This window comes from Danio rerio, chromosome 2, assembly GCF_049306965.1.
Source record: "Danio rerio strain Tuebingen ecotype United States chromosome 2, GRCz12tu, whole genome shotgun sequence".
In the NCBI taxonomy this organism is placed as follows: Eukaryota; Metazoa; Chordata; class Actinopteri; order Cypriniformes; family Danionidae; genus Danio; species Danio rerio.
Genome location: NC_133177.1, coordinates 6,612,874 through 6,636,816, shown reverse-complemented (window position 1 = coordinate 6,636,816; position 23,943 = coordinate 6,612,874). Strand labels below are relative to the sequence as shown.

Sequence of the window (23,943 nt, the reverse complement as noted above, 5' to 3'; positions counted from 1 at the left end):
CATGACAAAGATAAAATAAATCAGTGATTAGAAATGAGTTATTAAAACTATTATGATTAGAAATGTGTTGAAATAATCTCTGTTAACAGAAATTGGGAGGAAAAATAAACGGGGATAATAATTCAGAGGGGCTAATATTTCTGACTTCAACTGTACAAATATTCATTGCTGCATTGTACAGGATATTGCATACTTATTTTTCCTATCTATAAATTTACAGTTTAAACGTTAAAGATATAATGGTGTGTATAAAAATATGTAATTAACAATATCAAATAGTCTTTTGTTTATTTGTTTTCCCTTGTGTGACCTTTGGTTAAGAAAGCAAGACTGAAGTAAATCATCACTTTATTAATTGCATAAGTACGTCGTATAAATACGTGAACAGATATATAAATAGCTGCCACAAATCAGTTTATAAAAAGAGTTATTTTAGTAAACAAAAACAAAACCTGCAGTACAATAATTAGTGGCTGTACATTCTCTGTTAGTATGCAAATCTATAATAAGGGTCAAGTAGTTAATATAAAATAGGCAGCTTCCACCTCTATGAAAGACTAAAGCTCTAAAACTGGTTCATCTAGAGGTCAACATGATTCCCGGCCATCAGTCTTTGGTGGCATCAGCATAGAGCAAGAATCCAGAGAACGTGCTGTCGTCCTCACTGCTGGAGTACACACCGTTCCAGTCCCGCAGAGTCTCCAGCCAAACCTGGTCTCCGGATGACAGACGGAGCACGGCCATGTTGGAGGCCTGGTCAATGTCCTGGCCGTAAAGAGAGTCACGCGTTCGCAGTTTCCGAATGCCGTTCACCACCAGGGCTGCACGCAGGGGACGATTACGTACAGTTATGTAGTATGAAAAGACGTAAACTCCTCCGTGAGTGCAGTTGAATTTACTTGCATTGGGGTCCCAGTGAGCCTCCTCATTGTAAATGATTTTGTCGAACCTGATGGGGAGTCCTGGTGGCGGGAACGATCGGCTGGGGAAAAGACCAACACTGAATGCAGAGCGCTTCTGAACGGCAGGTTCGCCTTTAAAGCCCTTGAATCCCCGAATTCCTCGTGCTCCTTTTAAACCTCTTGTGCCTTTCATCCCCGGCATCCCCCTTTGTCCTGGTGGTCCTTGTGGGCCTGGTGGACCAGGCTCTCCTTGCTTGCTTAGAGGTCCCGGATCTCCTTTTGGCCCTTTAGATCCAGGAAGCCCGTCTGTTCCATTTGTTCCTGGCACACCCGGGTCTCCTTTGGGCCCTTGAGGCCCTGGTTCCCCTATACTGCCTTTCTGGCCTTTCTCTCCAAATGGACAGTCTCCTTTGTCGCCCTTCTCGCCCTTGATGCCATCTGGTCCAGGAGGACCAGTCAATCCCTGTTTGCCAGGCTCACCCATCCCTCCCTTTGTTCCATTCCAGCCAGGCTCTCCGCGCTCCCCTGGGTCTCCTTTCAGCCCGGGGAAACCGGTATCTCCTTTGTCTCCTTTAGGGCCTGATTCACCTGCACACATTAACATCAACTTGAATGCAATTCGAAATAAAAGACCCATTCTCTGCAATCTTGACTCACTAAAAAGGCTTCTAGACACATACAGCTCAGAATTATTCGCCCTCCCGTATATTTTTTCCCAATTTCTCTTTAACGGAAAGATTTTTTCAACACATTGCGAGACATAATAGTTTTAAAAACTCTTTTCTAATTGCTGATTTATTTTATCTTTGCCATGATGACAGTACACCATCTGAAATTTTACGGTTTATTTCCGGCAGTTGGGGTGCCGGGAAAAAAACCTAAAATAACGGCCGTTAAATTACGGAAATTTATCTAAATTTAAATTTCTGTTATTTAACTCAGGGTTTCTGCGTGGTCTTAAAGTCTAAAAATTGAAAATCAAAATTTAAAGCCTTAAAAAGTCCTAAATTCGCTGTTCTAGGTCTTAAATATTTTAGCATGGGTCTTATTTTTCCGATGTCCATGTAACGCTACATCTAATAGTCATTAAAATTCTTTTTTGTTGTTGTTGCTAGGTTTTGTTGATGTTGTAGTTCTTTATTTCACTAGTCCAAATGTAATTTGCGGTATTACAACTACAAAAAAAGGTAAACTTGCAATAGCCAATCTCATTGTGCACGCTGAATGTGACGTCATCGCTGTGTTTGTGGAGGTTTAATGTGGGCACGCACCACATGATTTCGGCTGGTGGAGTATTTTACTGACAAATGTCGTAAGCGCAGTATTACAAGACTAGTGTTTCCTCCTCTTTTTGTGCTTTTGCTCTCCATAGATGCTTCAGCATACTGTAGTATTAAGAATAGTGAACTGATAAAATGAAATACAGTAAAGTGTGGTGAATTGTAGAATAATATAACCCATATTGTAAAAAAAAAAAAAAAAAAAAACTACAGCACTGGGTAGTTTGTTTATATTATACTTGTTGTGTTACCATAGCAACTATAGTATTACAACAGATTAACTGAAGTACTTTACTGTATTTTACAAAACACTGTACAGCAGAGGCTAGTTCACTTTATTTTAGTTGCCATGATAAAATTGGATTGATAGTGAGATTTATTTGAAGAGTGAATAGTACAGTAGGCTATAATACCTTATCAAGTTTTTCCCTATTTTCTATCACAGTTACATTTCTGCTTGCATTAGTTATATTTAAAGAAAATTAGTAGTAGTAGTAGTATGGTGCACCTTTTGGATGTTTAATAAATGTTTTTTAATATAAAACTATTCTCTGTGTCTTTAAGTGTTTGAAACTGGAAATATCTCATCATATAACATACAGCCAAAAATGTTATGGTTTATTAGGATAAAAATATAATATGTAAGTCAATTTTAGAATTTTGGTTATGGTTAATTAATAGTGTACTATTATAAATCATATCAAAAAGCACGAAAGGAAGAGGGAACAGTGTACTGAGAGCATGCAAGGAAATTTGTGCGGGAGCAGTGCATATTTGAGAGTGAAAAAATTAGCAGTTTTGTCCACAAACAGAGGAAATCAGTGCACAGGCAATGAGATTCGCTCGCTTATATTACATGAATGCGCTCTTGACTTGTAATACTGCGCTCACGACATTTGTCAGTGAAATACTGCCATAGCGGAGCTAATGAAATTTTTTTGAGACTCAGGTGAACAGTTCGCGCGGCGCTGCATTTGATTTGAGTTGAATATGAAACACTTTGGAGAGATTTTGTCTGAAACAGGTACGTCTGCACCGACATCTTTATGATCCGTCCATGCGTGATCATAGGGAGAACCAGATGACCAATAATTCTTGGGTAAAAATTGCAACAGCCATGGAACAGGAGGAAAGTTTTTGTAAAAGTTTGAATAGAGATTAGTTTGTTAAAACAAAATAGGAGGCCGCCAAAAATATTTTTAGTGATATTAATGATTCTCTTTTTATTCATGTGATTTTACTGCATTTCTTTTGACCGCCCCCTGTCATTTAAAAGAATATCTCAATAGCGAACGCGTCAAGTATAAAAGCCTTGTCCGTTTCGTAAGGTGTGCGATGCTTTGACAGGTGAAAGTATAAATCAGCGTTAAGATGTTTGTTTGTTTGTTTTTCGTAGTTCAATGATGCATCTAACCTAACTTAGTACTGTTCAATATAAATGCATTTATTTTACCTCTAATTTTGTGATTTTACATTTTCTCTCGCGTGTTTTTGATATTGCAATATAGGTCTTAAATTTAATCATTAATGGTCTTAAAAAGTCTTAAATTTGACATTATGATATCTGCAGAAATCCTGTTTACAGTAAATTTCTGTAAGTTGTTACATTTTTTTATTTATTTTTGAAGCTGATTTATACTTCTGCTTTAAGCACACCTCTATGCTCCGGCGCAGCCTTCGCGCAGTTGCATAGCCCTCGTCGTGGCTGACGTGCACCTCTTAAGGCTGATTTTTACTTCTGCGTCGAGTGATCGGTGTAACCCACATCGCCTGCCTTGTGCGCAGTTGTGCATTTGTAATTCTGCGTGCAGTTTGTGTTGCTCTGCAATAGCACTTCCGTAATGCTAGCTGGCAGTAGGTTTTTATGTTCCTCTGTGTCGAGTTTCTTCGCTGGTGTTTAGTTTTTCCTGAATGCTAGAAGTAGCTAAAACTTGCTAATTTAGAGGCTAGTTGACGTTCCATAACTTTGATCATAAGGTAAACACAAAACAAAGTTTCCATCTGGAGCTCCTTTACAGGACTCAAAACTTTTAAACACTCTCTTAATCAGGGCACGCGGTTCTCAGGGCTGCCGACGCTTGTCACCGGTACCAAGCTGACCAATCAGAGAGCTTGCGATATGCGTTGTTGTGAGGTGTAGTTAAATTTTTTGAGAGGTGCACATCGGCGTCAGCCATGGCGAGGGCTGCATGAAGGCTCCGCCGATGCGTACGCTTGACGCAGAAGTATATATTAGCCTTAAAAAATTTAACTACATGTCACAACAACGCATACCACAAGCTCAGTGATTGGTCGGCTTGATAGCTGTGACCAGTGTGGACGGGATCGAGAGCCACGCGAACCCGTTGGAGCAAGTGTTTACAACTGTCGAGTCCTGTAAAGGAGCTCCAGGAAAACTTTTGTTTTGTGTTTACCTTATGATTGAAGTTGTTGAACGTTCACCGATTCCCGCCTCTGAATGAGCACGTTTTAGCTACTTGTACATTTCAAAAAAAAAAAAACACCAGCGAAGAAACTCGACACAGTGGAACACCTACTGCCAGTTAGCATTTTGGAAGTGTTATTGCAGAGCAACACAAACAGCACGCAGAAGTATAAATGCACGGCTAAGCGCAAGGCAGGCACCGTGGGTCACGCCGATCACTCAACACCGAAGCATAAAACAGCATTTAAGGCAATCCTACATCACACACTTCGATATCTGACAGTCCTGCTAGTGACTTGTAAGAAATGACACAATATAGCGAAACCGCATCATCATCACCCTTATAAGGGCTCCATCAGGAAAGTGTTCAAAAAGGCACAAGATAAACATTATAGCAACAATAACAAGATGCATCAAATACAGGGTTAAATCTTTCATCACAAATGCACCTTTCTCTCCTTGTTTCCCAGTAACTCCAGGAATCCCAGGTAGCCCGCTCGCTCCAGTATCGCCTTTCTCTCCTGAAGAACGTAAAAGACATGTTAACGAGCATCAAAACATTATCTGCGAATTAACCACATCAACAGCACAATGCTTATGAGTGCACAAGGCGTATTGGAATTTGGTTGCTCGACTGAAAGTGCTTTAAAGCCCTGAAGTTCTCTGCAGATACGCTTGCACTTTGTTCTTGACCTTTCACTTCGCAACAAACAGGAAATGATTTGCGCTTGTCTAGTCTTTGTTGACTCTGTTCTCGGTCTTAAAGGGCACCTATGGTGAAAAATCTACTTTTCAGGCAGTTTGGACTGACATGTGTGTAGGTGTAGTGTGTAGACTATCAAATTGGGGTGATATAAACACACCCAGTTCTTTTTTTTTTTTTTTTCAATTTAACAACCTAAAACCGGTGGACCATTTGTATTGGTTTTGAGACCGACCGCAACTTGATGTAGGAGTGCGGTCCCCCCGCCAACTAATATTGATTGACAGGCACGCATTACCACATTCTTGGTTTGTTGTTTCACATCCGCCCTTTTCAGCGTGTGAGTCAAAGCTATGTCACCAAAGGAACACCCTTGCTTTTTTTTTTTTGGATGTAAGGCTCATTGGGTTCAACACAAGAGCCTTCATCCTCCTCCTATGAATGAGCAACAGAGATTTTACATTTAACGGCCATTTGCGCTGAACACGCAGTACAACGTATCGAGTTTCAGGCCATTAAAAACAGCTGATCCACCGAGTCTTTCAGCACTCTTTCTGAAAACACTTGATTGATCTCGGCTGGCGGATCAACATTCACCACATTATCGCTCTCATCGGCACCATTGTTTGTAACTGTAGGTGGGTTTGCAAACCGGTGTACTTTTTATTGCGCCTTCCTTAAACTTCAGCCGTTTGCATTTCCCGCGGTCAAATAAGCTCCCTGTCATCTCAACTTGGTGGAAAGTGTGAGCGCGTTGCCTCGCATGCGCGTCCCTCCATTGGAAATAAAGAACTTGCCTTAGTTATAGCCCCAGTCGAAATTAATCCAGTGTGCATGGTTATTAGTCTCGGTGTACAACCTCGGAACCTTAAACTAGCACACAGTTGGCATAACTTTGTTTAGTTGCGCAGTTTTGATCCATGCAGGAACACGGTGTTGAGAAACCTTTAGGATTAATTACCCGTGATGAATTAAATCGATGTTAATAGTGAAACCGGTTATTCATTACATACCTATACAGGTCACGCATGCATCGTTACATAGTGGCTGTAAAACTATACAGACACAAATGATTTTGTAACTATCACTCTGACATATTCTGGGACATGATTGATTCCTCAACAGTAGTCTCTGCTTGGTCTGTGTCCAAGTTGTACATGTACGGCTGAATGCTGATCCTCTCACTCATGTTGCTTCTCTCTGTCTGCCTATCTGTTGCCATACACAAAGCGGGGAAGCTCTTGGCTTCGCCCCCTTGTTAAGTTGGACGGGAAGTCGAAACTAATTTTCATGTGAAGCAACACACCCCTAAAACAACGAGCTGTGTACACGCCCCCAAAATAACACTTTAACACATTATAATAAAAAAAATCTGAACTGTGTTTTGAACTGAACCTAAACTGGCACACTCAGAAGAACCATAATATTAATATTAAATCTTAAAAAAGGGGTAAAATAGGTGCCCTTTAAAAGAGACGTTCGTGACAACGAAAACCCTAAATGCTGTTGTGTTTCACTCCAACTTTACAGTTCTACAGTTTTTGTTGTAGACAACCTTTTTTTGCAATCTCAAGGAACTTGCATTGCTAGTTTCAAAACAAATTGTGGCTTCTGCCAACATGTGTGAGCATGCAACGTCAATCAAAGCGAACATTTCAGGTAATTGTTTTTTCACATAGGGCTATAAACCTTAAAACTTCATGTAGTCCTCCTTGTGAAAGGTCAAGCTTTTCTCAAATGTTAGTCCTTTTTGCAAAAACAAGGGCATTAAATGTGTTTGTAAGGATCACAGATGTGTCTCTAAAGTTGCTTGTTCTAGAACAGCATTTACCTGAATTTATTTTGGCTCCTTTCATATGGACGCCTAAATTAGAAACCAATCATGCCATTTAAAATACTTTCAAAAATATGCTATAGAGCCATTTTGATCCTAAAATTTGATTGGCTAGTAAGTGGTCAAGAGTGCTGAATGATATTTCACTCAAACTTCAATGAAATTTTGCATCGTTCTGTTCATTTGTGTTGGTGCTTCCTGATATTAGCATGCGTTTTCTGTAATATAATGAGCGTGTCCAGCCAAGACACAATCTCAAAATTATTATGAAAATTCTTTCGTTTTCCTTTGACTTAGTTCTGGAAACCAGAGCACCTGGAGGAAACCCACGCAAACATGGGGAGAACATGTATACTCCACACAGAAATGCCAACTGAACCAGTCGGTTCTCGAACCAGTGACCTTCTTGCTGTGAGGCGACAGTGCTAACTATTGAGCCCCCATGCCACCCTATTTTAAACATATCTTTAGATGAATCTTTTGTGACCACTAGTGTTCAGATTTCATCAAGGCACATTGATTTTTGTCATGCGCTTTTGATGGAGTGCTCATTGCAATGGAGGAGTGCTGTTGAATAAACTAACCAATGTTACCAACCCTTAAGAGTGAATAAAAACAAAAGAAAAGGATGTGGATGGCAATTCAAGCCCTGCTCACATTGTACAATTTCAGCCACAATTTGGTCGTCTGAGACAAATTTGGCAAATTCTGAAAGATTCCAGTAATCCTAGGCTAAAATCTGTGGTCTTTGATTGTTGGTTTGACTTGTTCACCGACAGCCGATCAATGGTTGTTGTGATCAGATTTTCCCTGCAATAAAGTCCTGGCAAGATTTCAGACAGTTTCCTGCAGTGTGACGAATGTCAATCGAAGAACCAATAGGGCGCCAAACTCGATGACGCAATCAGCGTGAAAACTTCAAACCACCTCGTTGTGGAACTGTCAAAACGTTTTTATTTGTAATTATTATAGGCACTCTGTGAGCAGAATTACCACTACAGATTGTTAATGTTTGCGGAAGTGTCACAGACTGATGATGTCAAACTCCGGCTGATTTTTCTTGCATGTTAGTATTTAGCCCATCTTCATTCCCATTTAGTCTGTCGTTAACAATAGATATCTTAAGGCTCGTACACATCGGGACGCTTTTCGTTTGTGTTTATCGTCAGCGTTTTTCGAGAAGTTTTTCCGCATTCAAACCCTAGCGATTTTTCACTGGCATCAAGCAGAAGAGCATGCAAAATCAGGCCTGGACGTTAGATGGTGCTTAATGAAAAACAGAAAGACTCCGGTGCACAGGGTGGCACTTTACAACTTTAAGCTTCCACTTGTAACACAGAAGAAGAATAAAGAAAGTTGACAGGCTTGTTGTTAAAGTTACTGGTGTTTCGAACAAGCATGGATGGTTCAAGTATCAGCTCCAGCTCCAGTGATAAAGAAATGATTATTGTTCACCAGTGCAATAAGCAGCTCCACGTTCATGTCGCCTCTGGGCATCTTCTTCAATGTGCGTTTGCATTGACAGTTTTGCGCTTGAGCGCCTCCAAGTAGTGTTTACTGTAACTTCAGCAGCTCTGTGCACATAACAAAAGTGCCAATCTGATTGGTGGAGAAGGTTTTGACGCGGCACATAAGGCATTTCTTTAAAAATGATGCTTTTACGCCTGATGTTTTGCGCGTTGGTGTTTACGATCACATTGGCGCCCTTTATTTAGTTATGAGGCTTTAACACAGTGCTTAATTTGTGAATTGCGAGGTCCTGGAACAGATCGGGGTCACGGACTTGCCATGTTACCCAAGGATGAAGAGGTGTCGCGGATGAAAGTGAAGAGCCGGGGTGGGGGTTGAATGGTTGGGTTGTTGTGGACGAAAGTGAGGGAGTTGCGGAAGATGTGGGAAGGAGGACGGTTAAGGAGGGGGACATGCTACAATCGTACAGGACTATTAAAAATTTAAAATATACACTTTCGGAAATGAAGGTAAAAAGTATGTCACAGTGGTGGTACTTTTTCAAAAGGTAAATGTGGAACAGGTACTTAAAGGTACATATTAATACCTAAAAAGTACAAATGTGTACCTCACAGGTACAAAATTGAACATTAAAGGCACAAAAGTGCACACTAAATTGGTTTTGTACCTTTATTTCTGAGAGTGTACAATGTGAGCAGGACATTAATGATCTCTTTTGGCTACTAAATACTGTGAAAACAACCGGAATGCATTTCTGACGACCTCTGAACGTGAACAACCTCAAAACATTTTAAAGCCTTTTTAGATTGATATTTAGTGCCAATCCACTTTTAATTGGATTTACAGAAGCACGTATTAATACTAGGTGCAAACTGTCTTCTCTAGGTTAATATGCCTACTACTGTACCCTGCTATGAGCTATAATAGGTAAAACACTAATGAGTGTTAGGTCTTAGTTCATCACACAGCATGAAAAGTACCTTAATGACCCACTGCTTATGCTGAGAATCTGAAGGCATTCAATCCCATGAGAGCAACAGGAGAGGAGGTATACACAAATAAGTGATGAGGTGGACATGCAAAGCCACAGAAGAGTGACAGCATGGAACATGTAGTACATCTTAAAGAGTTAGTTTACCAAAAAAGTATATTACTTTATTAATTACTTGCCCTCATGTCAGTCTAATTAAGACCTCCGTTCATTTTTAGAACACAAATTAAGAAATTTTAGATGAGATCCAAGAGCTCCCTGACCCTTCATAGAGTGCAATAGTTCAAGGATGTTCAAACTCTAGAAAGAAAAAACATTCTACTATTCAACTTCCAAGAACACTCTGTGTGTTTAAAAAAAAGACTGTTTAGACGTCAGATTAGAGTGTGCGCTTACCACAGGCAGTTTGACACGGGTGTGTTATGATGCTGACCCTTATGGCAATACGTTGTACTGCAGGTAGTAAACGCACACCCTGAAGTAACGTAGAGGACATTGGCAAATAAAATAGTTTTTAATAGGTCTTTTGTGCAAAAAGTTCTTGTTCTTGGAGCTTTACACGATTCCAGATCGTCATGTGGAATGTTTTGACAAGATTTTTGATTTCTTTTCTGACCATCTCTGGACCATTGCTGTCAGTGAAGGGTCAGCGAGCTCTCGCATTTCTCAATTTGTGGTTTGAAGATGAACAAAGGTCTCAAGGGATTTGAAACTACATGAGGTTGAGTAATAATAACAGAGTTCTCATTTTTGCATGAGCTAATCCTTTATCAATTTTCTGTCTCAGATTCTTTCAGAGTGCATTTTGAGTTTTGAGAAATCATTTTAGGTCGCACTTTATATTGATGGTCCGTTTGTCGAGTTTAAGTTACATTGCATCTACATGCCAGCTAATTCTGATTTGATTATAAGTAGACTGGGTTGGGGTTAGGGTTAGTGTAAGTTGACATGTACTTGCAAAGTTTCTTATAGTCAGTTAAATGTCTTGTTGAAGGAGCAGTATCAGCAGATATTAAGCAGACAGTCTACTAATACTCAAATGGACCATCAAAATAAAGTGTTACCAAATTTTATCAGTAGAGCTAAAACTTAAGCAACTTAAAATGTTGGTAGTTTACAACTGATCATCTCTAGTTTGTGTTTTTATTAAACACCAGCACATGACGTTACCATACAGACCTTTTACTCCATGCGTTCCTGGAGCACCAGTGAGTCCTTCTTGACCTGGAGGTCCCGGAGGTCCCATCTCCCCCTTTCCCCCTGGAATACCTTTCAAGATTATAAATATAGAACAAAAAATGGGTCCCACTTTATATTAGGTGGCCCTAAATTAAGTCACGATGTATGTTACAAAGTACTTATGGTGTAAATACATGTTTTACTTTGTACTTATGATTGATTAAATAACTGGAAGTAATTACACTGTTGACCATCCTTTACACCTTAATCCACCCTAAACCCACCCATACCACCAAACCTGTACTTAAGATGAAGTAATTACACTATTGACCATATTTACATCCTAAGCCAGCCTTTAACCTACTAATTCAACTAAACCTGTACTTGTGATTGATTAAATACCTGGAGATAATTACACTGTTGACCATCTTTTACACATTAATCCACCCTTAAACCCACCCATATCACCAAATCTGTCCTTATGATTGGTTAAATGCCTTGAAGTAATTACACTGTTGATCGTCCTTTACACCTTAATCCATCCTTAAACCTACCCATACCACCAAACCTGTACTTATAATTAATTGAATACCTGGAAATACGGTAATTACACTCAGGGCCGGAGCAAGCTGAACTGACGCTCTAGGCAAAGGACGTTCACGCCACCCACAACCCAAAAGTGAAAGCAAGGAGGGGTCTCTATATTCTGCCACCCTAGACGCAGACATAACTGAGGGCGTGGGTGGTGAAGGTAGTGTCGCGGACGCCGCCTTTTCTATTCTGCCGCCCTAGACGCGGATATAACTGAGGGTGCAGGTGGTGAGGGTAGCGTCGCGGACGCCGCCATAGAAGCGGATATAGCTGAGGGTGCGGTTGGTGAGGGTAGTGTCACGGACACCGCCATAGAAGCGGATATAAATGAGGGCATGGGTGGTGAGGGTAATGTCGTGGACGCCGCCCTAGAATCGGATATAACTGGGCGCAGGTGGTTAGGATAGTGTCGGGGACGCCGCCCTCTCTATTCTGCCGCCCTAGACGCGGTTATAACTAAGGGAGCGAGTGGTGAGGGTAGTGTCGTGGACGCCGCCCTAGAAGCGGATATAACTGGGTGCGGGTGGTGAGGATAGTGTCGGGGATGCCGCCCTCTCTATTCTGCCGCCCTAGGTCGTCTTTATGTATGTGTCGGCCCTGATTACGCTGTTGACCATCCTTTACGCCTTAAGCCTACCCATACCACCATACCTTTATTCATGATTGATTAAATACCTGGAAGTTATTACGCTGTTGACCATCTTTTACACCTCAATCCACCCTTAAACCTACCCATACCACCAAACCTGTACTCATGATTGATTAAATACCTGGAGATAATTACACTGTTGATCCTCCTTTACACCCTAATCCACCCTTAAACCCACCCATACCACCAAACCTGTACTTATGATCAAGTAATTACACTGTTGACCATATTTACATCCTAATCCACCCTTAAACCTACCCATACCACCATACATGTACTTAAGATTGATTAAATACCTGGAAGTAATTACACTGTTGATAATCCTTAACACCTTAATCCACTCTTAAACCCACCCTTACCACCAAACCTGTCCCTAATCCTACCCATATCCAACCTCAAGAACACCTGAAGTGTTCTGCAATACAATATGAACTCAGTAAATACACTGTATTCTCTTTCTGATGCAAGTACACCATCCTTAAGACCATCGAATATGAAGTGGTTTCAACATTTTTTTACATGATTTTTGAGTTTTAATCCTTCACCACACAAATTCTTACCCGGCAATCCCTTTTCTCCAACCGGCCCCGGAGGACCTCTCTCGGGTGGACAACATTCACAAAAGTTGAAGAAGCACTCGTTGTAGTCCAGCGTGTAGTTTCCAGGACCCACCCCAGGAGGAACCATGGCCTCCGTGTGGTAGTCTGCAGAATAAGTATCACTGGAAAAAGTGGTACTACCGGTGGACGTAATCGTGTATGCATCCATCATGGCGTCTGTAACTTCTTCAGTGATGCCAATTGCTGTTGGACTCACAGTGGTGGAGATGGACCCCAATTTTGACGGACCTTCATCCCGAGGCGGAGGCTTCTTAGTGGGCTTCATTCGGGGCCACTGTGTGGTCTTGTCTATTGATGCTTGGTTCCCTGTTGCTACCACCAGCAGGGTCATGATTATGATGAACGGGTGGAGAATATTGGGCATTGTACAAATACCCGCTGACAACAGAAGCGGACACCAAATTGATCAACTGAGGCGTTGACGTTTTTGAAAGAAGTTAAAAGGAAAACACTCACCAAGTCTCAGCTTGTGCCTCCTCTTCGTTCTCTTCACTAAGAGGAAAAGTGCACTACCTTTTAACAAGCTGAACCTCCCTGTCGCCCCTCCGTCTAGCCAATGAGAGGGCTTTTTTACTGCTTTAGCAGGTGACTTGGCACAGGCCAGAGGATTTGATACCCGAGGAGAATCTAATGTGATGGCTTTGAAAGGAGCCTATCAGTCCTCCTCCTTCTCATGCATCTGTATCCACTGTGTTATATCGGTTAAAGGGGCAATTCAAGTGCAGATGTTTACACACAAAGTGGATTTTATGAACTTTTCAAGTGATTTGTTTCTTCTTTTCTAAACGTTTACGCATGACTTCATATGTCTACGTAAACTCAGAGGTGTTCAGGTTACACCAGGCAGTTAACAGTCATTGACTTGGAACTAATCCAATGAAACCTATAGCTTATAGGTGTTACTTTTTTAGGTGATCTTTTTTTTTTTGGCCTCAGTTTTAGAGCATAATAGATCAATAATGGAAAGGAATGCATTTCTATTTTAATCTTTTATAAAATGTAATCATGAAAGCATTAGAAAATGGCTTTTTTTTTTTCATTTTTCTTTTTTTTTACATTTGCTGAAAAAACTTGGTTATGTCTCGATGGGATATGGCCGTGGATACTCGCATAAACATAGCATAATTTTTGTGACACAGTAAAACAATAATTAATATTTTTTACATAACCGGGAGGGGGTAGGTTTGCAGTAGATGCTAATAAAATGCAATTAATGGGTAATTTAATAAATAGTATCGATAATAATGTGTAAATTACTGTTTTTATATTACTGTGATTGTTGGGTTTAGAGTTGTGGTTGGGGTAGATGCTAATAAAATACAGTTTAATTGGTAATTTAATACAGCAGGGAAAATAAGTATTGAACACATCACCATTTTTCTCAGAAAACATTTCTAAAGGTGCTGTTGACTTGAAATTTTAACAATGGTAACAACCAAAGAAATCCATATACGCAAAGAAAACAAATGTAAATGGTTTACAAATTCAGTTATGCTCGATAAAATGAAATGACACAGGGGAAAAGAACGCATGAAGAAAGGGAGGTATATAAAGGGAGTGAAAGACCAGACAGCAGCTGAAATCTCTCAATAGTTCTTCAGCAACCCTCTGCACTTGGTCAGTGTAAATTAGTATCAGCTGCTATAGTCCAATATCTACATTAGGAGGATGAGGATGAAACCAGGGTGGACATTTCAGCAGGACAATGATCCAAAACACAGAGAAAGAAAATCAAGCTGTAGAATGGCCTAGCCAATCACCTGATCTGAACCCAATAGAAAATACAAAATAAAGAAAGTAACGCTCTGAACTGTATTTGTTTATGCAGATTGATTGATGTTTTAAATTCAATAATCATTCCATTATGCTGATTTAATGCTTAAAAAAATCGAATGGTTTTCTTCTTCGATAAACTTTAAGAAACACATCTGTTTAAAACAATGAAACAACAACAATACAATTAAACATTGAGTATTGAAGTAGAACAACAGAAAACACTTACTGTTTTAAAATATAATTTTTTACCATGTTTTTACTGTTAACTTTGATGAATTTGAATACATCCTAAATTAGTTACTGGTCCCAAACGTTTAAACAGTAGTGTGTGTTTTCATATACTGTGTATTATAAATATGTAAAAACAATGGCATCAATGTACAATATTGCTCTCATCCAAAATTTCACTAGCAAAATTGTGTTTCACAATGCACAACGAAGGTCGAGCAAGTCAGGTTACAAAATAAGTTATGCGTAATAAAATGAAATAAGGCAGAGAAAAAAGTATAAACACATGAAGAAAGGGAGGTGTAAAAAGGCAGTGAAAGACCAGACAGCAGCTGAAATCTCGCAGTAATTCCTCAGCAACCCTTCGTCAGTATAAATTAATATCATCCGCTTCAGTCCGATATCCTCATAAGAAGGATGATGAAGTTGAAACCAGAGTGGACATTTCAGCAAGAAAAAGTTCCAAAACACAGCCAAGAAAACTCTTAAATGATTTCAGAGAAAGACAATCAAGCTGTAGAATAGCCCAGAAAAATCACCTGACCTGAATCCAATTGAAAATAATTGAATGGTTTTCTACTTCGATAAACTTTAAGAAACACATCTGTTTAAAACACTGAAAACAACAACATTATTAAATAATAATCAAGTATTGAGTACTGAAGTAGAACGACAAAAATACACTTCACCATTTTAAAATATCACTTTTTACCGTGTCTTTACTGTTAACTTTGATCAATTTGATACATTCTAAATTAGTTACTGATCTCAAACGTTTAAACAGGAGTTTTTGTTTTCATATACTGTGAAATTTATCAGTCAGAGTACAATATTCCTCTCTTGCGAAGCTTCAATAGCAAAATTGTGCATATCGCAATGCACAACAAAGGTCGAGCAAGTCATGATTTTCCCAAGGATCAAAGAGAATCAGAGACTTTTGGGGGACTTTTGAACAGTCTCAGCGGAGAAAACACTAACACTTGAGGGGGTGAATGGTCGTGTATCCTAGACGCCTTCAAACCCTCGAATCAGACACACAGTCTACTTCCTAACAGTGTGAGTGTACTAAATCTGACCGGAAGAAACCCCGGCTGAAAATGGCCTTCTACAGAAATGTTGCCCCTGATTTCTGTGTAACTGCTCCGTTTGGCGAACGCTCAAAGAGAAGCAAAATAATCAAAGCGAATGAGATGTTGGCCCATGAAACAAAGTCATGGCAGCGTTTCTACCGTTCTCCTTCAGGAAATCCAGCACTGGTGACTTTTATATCTCGAGGGGTTACTGACCAGAGATGTTCATGGTTTGATATGATGCTCCCCAGCGGTGCAATTACATCATTCGTGAGAAGAAAAAAACGTTTAAATTACACCTCTAGTGTTTGTCAGATGAGTACTGTGTGACTAAAGCAAGGTTGTGTTCACGACCAGGGGTTGACTTCTTTATCTCTGGCCTGAATGAAACGCTGAACTTCAGAAACCTTCACTTAAAAAATTAAGTTTACCTTTTGTTCAAACTAAATAATTTACTTATTTCCTTAATATTGTCCCAACACAAATAGATTGTATGGAACCTAGGTTTTTTAGTGTACCATCTCAAAAAATGGTTGAAAGTAGGCCATTTGGATCCTTGTTTATGCCTCCGTAATGTCACCCGATTCTGATAAGAATGATGACATTAAATGGTACACAAGCAAATTAGTCACTCTGCCAGTTCATTTAAGCAGTTTCTTTCTTGATGGAACACTCCGCTTTTGTTAAAAATAAATCATTTATTTTTAAATAACAACTCTCCTAGAGATAAACAGTTGAGTTTTACCATTTTTTTAATCCATTTAGCCGATCTCTAGGTCTGGAGCAGTTTTAGCTTAGCTTAGCATAGATCATTGAATCAGATTAGACCATTAGCATCTTGCTCAAAAATATCCTAAGAGTTTTGATGATTTTCCTATTTAAAGTATCAAAGAAAGAACATGTGTATCATCAGCAGGAGCCAGAGAACACCTACTTCTACAAACATCCACGCCTGGGAAGAGATTACTTAATTTGACATTCGTTTGGTTGAATTCTATGAAGAACCTTAAATTGAATTGCCAGCCTGATCTCTCGAGAAAACGTAAGTGTTTTACGTTTTGCCAGTGTAGTGGCTAATTCGTACGAGTTCAGTCGTACGAAAATGTATGATTTTAAAAAGAAGGTGTGGCATCTAACCCCACCCCTAAACCCAACCGTCATTGTGGGATGATCAAATCATACTAAATTGTTTGAATTAGATCGCATGAATTCATACGAATTAGCCACTAAATCAAAAAGTTACAAATTGCTGTGAGATTGCGTTGGTCTGGCGCAGGAAGAAAAGGATTTAACCCTTTCAGCAGCCATTTCCCACCATTCCTGATCCAAACCAAGTCCAAGTTCTTTCTCCCATTGATGCTAAAACTGAGAAAGAGTGGGCAAAGTATAGGGAAGAGCCATATTGTATAAACTTGATAAAGACCCGTGATTTCTGAATTAAGCACCTCTCGTGTAAAGAAGGCTCTGACAGGTTAAGAAATGAAAGGGAATGGGAACGGACAAAATTACGCACTTGAAAAAAAAACGAAACTAATTAGACTGTAGAATAAAAATTACATTTTTATACAAGATCAGAAAAACTAGCAAAAACTCGAAACGAAACGAAACGAAAGAATCTAATGTTGAAGGTGGATTATAACCGCATTTATAATGTGTCCTTCATTACTAAATTAAGTATCGCATTATTTACAAACCAGTTATTTAAGCATAGTTGGTTGTTTTTAAAGATCATTCAGAATGAGTTAGTAAATGATTAATAAACTATCTAAATTAACATTTATAATTCTTATTATTCAGGCATATACTAATGGTAATTTGTATGTAATAAATGCTTTATTAACTCAACTTCATCCAGTTTTGCGACCTAATCTGAAGTGAGCACTATTCATGCTTTATAAATCCCTTATAAATGACAATTGAAGGCTCAGTTCTGTTCTAAACAGAAATAAAAAGAACATAAACCACATTATTCATTCCTATTTGTTTGAAGATACACAAACGAAACTGTGCTTCAAATGAAAAATAAATCTTTGCAACCTTTCTAAAATAAAATTACTCTACCGTTCAAACATTTTATATTATTATAGTGTTCAATTATTATATTGCTGTTGTATCAAATTGTATGTCGTATTTCGACACTCCTGTTATTCAGCAAAGTGTAAACTTTACAGTAATTTTACTTTTTAAGATTGCAAAGATTATTGTTCATTTGAAACTGAGCCTTTAATTGTCATTTATAAGGCATTTATAAAGCATGAATAGTTCTCACTGGTCACAAAACAGCATGAAGTTGAGTTGATAAAGCATTTATTAACATACATAGCAACCAATACTATACGCCTGAATAATAAGATATATATAAACGTTGATTAGCTCAATAGTTTAGTAATCATTTACTAACTCATTCTGAATGATCATAAAAATCTCCAACTACTCTTAAATACAAATGGATTGTACATACTGCAATACTTCAGTTAGTAATGAAAAATCGAAACAGTCACAAATTATAAAAGTGCAATCATAAAGCACATTATAAATGTGGTTATAAGTCAAGAATACAGCATATGTAGCTGCAGTTATAAACTGCTTAGTAATGCTTATTAATGTAGAGTTAATGCATAACAGATCATTAATACACTAGATGCTAATGCTTAGTAAATGATTCATAGTGTGTAGTTATTGTGTTAGTGTTACCGACTTTTTAAAACAATTAATTATTGAAGAAAGTTTTATAAAATTTCAATGTGTTATTTACAATATTTGAGAGTTCCACAATAATAATAAATAATAATTTAATAAATAATAATATAATAATAAAAGTCTGAACATAGTCTTAATTTTTATTTTATTTTATTTTTTCGTATATATATATATATATATATATATATATATATATATATATATATATATATATATATATATATATATATATATATATATATATTCGTATATTGTTTTTTTTTTCTGATGTATATTCAGCTGCTGTAGACCCTTTTCACATTTCCTTCTCAGTAGCAGAAGTCTTTATGTTTGTGTAAGAAAGCAGTGATTGAAGGGAACCGCAAATACATTTATTTATATTTTTGGTGTGCTAATTTGCTGAAAATTCAAAAAAAAAAACTCCACAATGGTGTTTTCTTGACATTCAAAGAAAGAAAATAAATTGTGTGATACGGTGGTTTAGTTTGTCCAAATTTGTCCCTACTTTAGGTTTCAACATTTACCTACACTAAAACCCAACAGTTAACTTCATCAAATGAGTGTAGTTCACTCAAAATTGCCTGAAAGTTTATTCTACTCATTTGAAAAGAGTTTTGAACTCAGTGTTGAAGATAATAAGTTATTAAATACCGCATTACTTTAACTTAAATGGAGTAAGTTCACAGTACTCATATAGATTAGTTTTTAACTAGTTTGTAGCAATCGGTTTCCTCAAACGGTTTGAGTTGCCTTAACTTATTGGGTTTTACAGCACTCAGTTGGTTTGAGTTCTCTTCATTTATTGGTTTTTACTGTGCTCAAAATACTTCGTTTACTCTAATGCAGTGGTTCTCAAACTGTGGTACATGTACCAATAGTGGTACGCAGGGTTCCTTCTAGTGGTACGCGGAGGAATGAAATATGTCATGTACATGCTACACACATTTCAAAATTTACCAAAAATGATGTATATAATATGCCATATATGACATATAGCCTATATTTCTGAGGTAATCTGCCATGTTTGTTTTAACTGCAGAGATGTAGCTGCTTTACTGGGCCTACTACACTACTGTATTTCAATACTGCTCATTTTGGTGGTACTTGGAGAGACAATTTTTTTCTGAGGTGGTACTTGATGAAAAAAGTTTGAGAACCACTGCTCTAATGGATTAAGTTCACAGCACTCATTAGGATTAGTTTTTATACTTAAATTCAAGAGTTGAGTTACCTTAGCATTTGGGGTTTTACAGAGTATTAAACATTTACAATTTGAGGTTACAATATTTATCATTTTCTAGAGCAGTGGTCATCAAACTTGTTCCTGAAGGGCCGGTGTCCTGCAGATTTTAGCTCCAACCCTAATCAAACACACCTGAACAAGCTAATCAAGGTCCTGCTAGGTATACTTGAAACATCCAGGCAGGTGTGTTGAGGCAAGTTGGAGCTAAACTCTGCAGGGACACCGGCCCTCCAGGACCGAGATTGGTGACCCCTGTTCTAGAGTGTTGAGGTTCTTCAAGGAACCATCAATGTCAGTAAAAAATATTTAAACACCCGTAAGACACCAAATTAAAAGCTTCATATAGGTTTATTAAAGCCTCTAGCTATATATACAGCAGTGATAGTGCTGCTTTTCTTAGCAAACATCACTTAAAAAAATCAGCAATAAGTTTTAGAAAGCATCAGCCTCTCCACTTACAGTCCATTAGCTGCTCCAGCAGTGTTTCTGTACACAAGGCTAGTATTGGGAGACTGTGTGTGTGTGTGTGTGTGTTACATGAACCCTCTCACTGCCGCCACACACGCCGTTTGCATTAGCAAGAGGCTCAGATGCCCAGCGCTAAATCACATGCCCTTGTTGCCAGGTAGGCACAACGGAAAGCATTAGTCGAACACAAGATCTGCTTCTCTATACAGTACCTCATTAAGGCTCCAGTTTCTGGAGCACCACAAAAATAAATCCCACTGGACTTCTCCTGATAAAAATGAAATCAATAAAATGTGCGTCCATTATTCAGCCTCTCGGAGACTAACAGTATGTGGTAAGCACTTTGCTGAATCATATATTGACATCGGTATATACTTATCGACAGTACTCTGTAAACCTAATGGTGTCTTAAACAATTAAGTTGACTGAACATTACTCAAAATTTAGCATTTTGGTCTTATCACTTAAAAATATGAGTTAATTTGACTTATGTACCATGAAAATGCATAACCTTAAGATTTCAAGTGTGGTGAGCTTAAAATCATAATTAATCCTTTAAAAAAAAGGTCATTTTCACAAGTGTAGTCTTGACTGTAAAATTCTAATATGTGCAAGCTTTTAAGTGCAAGATCTTTTTTTTAACAAAAACAAATAGCTTCAGGTATAATTATTCATCATAATGTGAATAAATGACTACTTTTTTTTTTTTTTTTTTCAAGAGTTCACACTTAGCTGATGATTAATTATAAGCAACTTTGGTATGCTGTCCCGGGAGAGAGCCCTGAGCTCATAAGATCCTCGAGCCCGGGGCTCCCTCCTATTGCAAGGCGAGAGGGGAGTTTGAGCTCAGGTAGACCTCGAGAACTCTGCTGTAGTAACTAATGAACAGATAGTGATAGTGAGCTACTTACTAGGAGTATGTCTATATTGGCAGTTGGCCAAAGCTGCTCTCCAATTTGGGCATTATGCTTTGTTTCGCATCCATACACCATCACTGCCAACACTTACCGCATCCATTCACTTGCATTTCACACTGATTGAAAATACTGATACTGATGTTTTGATTGTTATTTTCAATTGTGTTAAATAAATCTTCTTTTTGATGATACTTCGCTGTGTCGTCTCCCTCACTATGTTACATGCCTGAGCCAGGTGTAACACCGGGAAACCCACGTGAGACGTCCATGGTAACCTTTGATTTGACCCACTATCTAATCTGAATAGAGAGAGAGAATGATGTGGAGGTGGTTGGGGCGAATGCCTTTGACAAAGATCGTCATTTTGAATTTAACAGAACCTTTTGTTTTATTGCAGAGCTACAAAAACGGAAGTAAAATGATTCGATTAAATCTTGTAAATGAATCAGACTTTTAAAATGTAAATACTGTCACTTGACGGATAGAGGACAATGCAGACATCTGTGAGCAAATCAAGGCAAAAGCAGGAGCTGCTCCACTAGTGTATTCAGCACTGAACTCATAAGTGAACTGGGACTCAGGGTGTTGCTTACAAATTAGTATTAATCTTTTTTATATCTTACTAAGAGAGTATTCACTGGATGAAAATTCTATATGAAACTTCTATCTTACTTGTAATTAGGTTGCTATTTGGGATATTTTTTTCAATCAATCAATATCAGGAACAAAAGAATTCGAATAAAAAGTAACATTTAAAACGGATCCCTTTTTTCCCTTTTTATTTCCCTTTGTTATTGTTATTGTTATTTTATTTATATTTGCTTTTGTTCTTTTTTCCAATCTTTTTGTCTTTTTCCCTAAATTGAAAAAAAAGATGTAAATATGATTGTGATGTTATTGTCATATTTTTATTACATCTCAATCAAAAGATTGTTAAAAAAAAAACATTTACATTTTACATTTAGTCATTTAGCAGACGCTTTTATCCAAAGCGACTTACAAATGAGGACAAGGAAGCAATTTACACAACTAAGAGCAACAATGAATAAGTGCTATAGGCAAGTTTCAGGTCTGTAAAGTCTAAGAAGGGAAGTATTAGTAGTATTAGTATTTTATTTTTTATTTTTATTTATTTTTTGTTGATGGAAACAGTCTTGAACCGGTTTGATAACACAGCTGAACGTACAAGAAACAACCTTGAGTTTTTAACGCAGATGGTCTCTTGTCTATTGTGTCCCTGGTTAAGCTTTTCACAGGTCGAAGATCAGCTCCTAATAACTTAGGGTTGACCTGACCCCCAGGAACCATGTCGCCATCCATATCTGGAGCTAGATACAATTCTTTCTTGACGCATACATTTAGAATTGTCTATTTTTGCTATAACCAGTGAGAACTGTTTACCTGGATCCCACCTTTTCTGGACTTGTGTATAAATGCTGCAGTGTTGTACTGTTAGTCAGAGCGACTTAGGAGCTTATTGTGAGTGTTGAAGCTGGCTTCTGCTGATGAAACCGCAAACTATCTTCAGTAAACTTGATTTATTTATTTAAATCTCTGACTCCGGCTCTTCTTCATCTGACAGACTGCTCATTCTTTGGGTCAAACTGTAAACTATCCCTACAGACTGCAAAATGAGCATTTAAGGGAAATATTGTTGTTAAATTTAGCTAGTTTGGTATTTATTAGGTAGCAATTCTGAATGATTTTGATTGAGACTTCAACAGCTTTATCAGATAAAAATATTTATTTTTGAAGAAGAAGAAGCCAAAACTGTTTACAATCTGTGTCAACAAATATATTATTCCAAAAACCAATGCAAGCAGGTAAAGAGATCCTAGAATTATTGACTAAGCGAATATCTTTGTTTAACATCGAACTGAGAAGAGTTTGGTCAATAAAAAGCTTTGTGTTATCAAAAATAAAAGAATAAATAACCTTTGGGGCATGATTTGACTAAAGGTATAACACAATCAGGGATTGCACAAATAAACTGTCACATTATTTGGGGGGAACTGGAAAAGAAAACTGATGCATACATTTTTCATATGAAATCGCGGCGCTGTTTTTTTTTTTTTTTTTAATAAACTTTTATTTAGAAAAGAAGAAATTTACAATATAAATCAGGAAGTAATCTGTAGAAGAATGGAATACAAGAATATACAATTACAAAGTTAGAAGAACAATCAGTAAAAAGAAAAGAGTAATAGAAAGAAAATAAAAAAAGAGAACAAAATGAGGAAAGGGGAAGTACTAAATTAAATTAAAATTAAAAATACAGAAAGCATTAATTACTAACATACTGGAAGCATGATATTCCCAGAGATGGGTTGCGGCTGGAAGGGCATCCGCTGCGTAAAAGACTGACAACCCTAGATTAATAAAGGGACTAAGCCGACAAGAAAATGAATGAATGAATGGAAGCATGATATTTTCATAAGTTTCTATTAACTTGCAGATTTTTTTGTTTTTAGATAAACGTATAGCTTTAAGCATGAAATCAATTTCAATTAAAAAATGGGCAAATGAGGGAGAGGATTTAAGAAATTTTTGTTTGTGGATAAAGAATTTTGCATATAATATAAAAAAGTGATATATATATATATATATATATATTCTTCATTTTTATTCTTGGGATTAGAATAATAACAAACAATATCTTTCAGTTTAAAGATTTGTTTTGTTGATTGGGATGTATTCAAATAATTATAAAGATCAGACCAAAACTTTTGTGAGATTTTACATTTAAAAAACATGTGAGTCAAAGTTTCCTAATTTTCCTGACAAAAGGAACAAGTATCTGCAATATCAGTACATTTTGAGATAAATGCATTGACCGGGTATATTTTGTGTAGAATTTAATATTTAATAAAAATGTAATAAAAAAAAGATTTCCTTTG

At 37.7% G+C, this 23,943-nt stretch overlaps 1 protein-coding gene across 1 annotated transcript; it reads right to left on the bottom strand.

Moving 5' to 3' along the window:
• Positions 1-606: 606 nt before the first annotated feature.
• otol1a (otolin 1a) lies at positions 607-13,136 on the bottom strand. The gene is made up of 5 exons (NM_001099741.1): positions 13,101-13,136; positions 12,585-13,022; positions 10,785-10,874; positions 5,057-5,128; positions 607-1,490 (listed from the first exon to the last, which is right to left on the bottom strand). Exons 2-5 carry the CDS (start codon positions 13,006-13,008, stop codon positions 607-609), a joined length of 1,470 nt encoding a protein of 489 aa, NP_001093211.1. The 5' UTR covers positions 13,009-13,022; positions 13,101-13,136.
• Positions 13,137-23,943: the final 10,807 nt, after the last annotated feature.

Excerpts from the sequence above, each read along its gene's own strand:
- otol1a (NM_001099741.1), bottom strand. The coding sequence starts at position 13,008 with ATGCCCAATATTCTCCACCCGTTCATCATAATCATGACCCTGCTGGTG. Across the intron at positions 5,129-10,784 it reads AGGAACGCATGGAGTAAAAG|GAGAGAAAGGCGATACTGGA; the intron begins GTCTGTATGGTA and ends TACGTTCTTCAG. Across the intron at positions 1,491-5,056 it reads TGGGAAACAAGGAGAGAAAG|GTGAATCAGGCCCTAAAGGA; the intron begins GTGCATTTGTGA and ends TAATGTGTGCAG.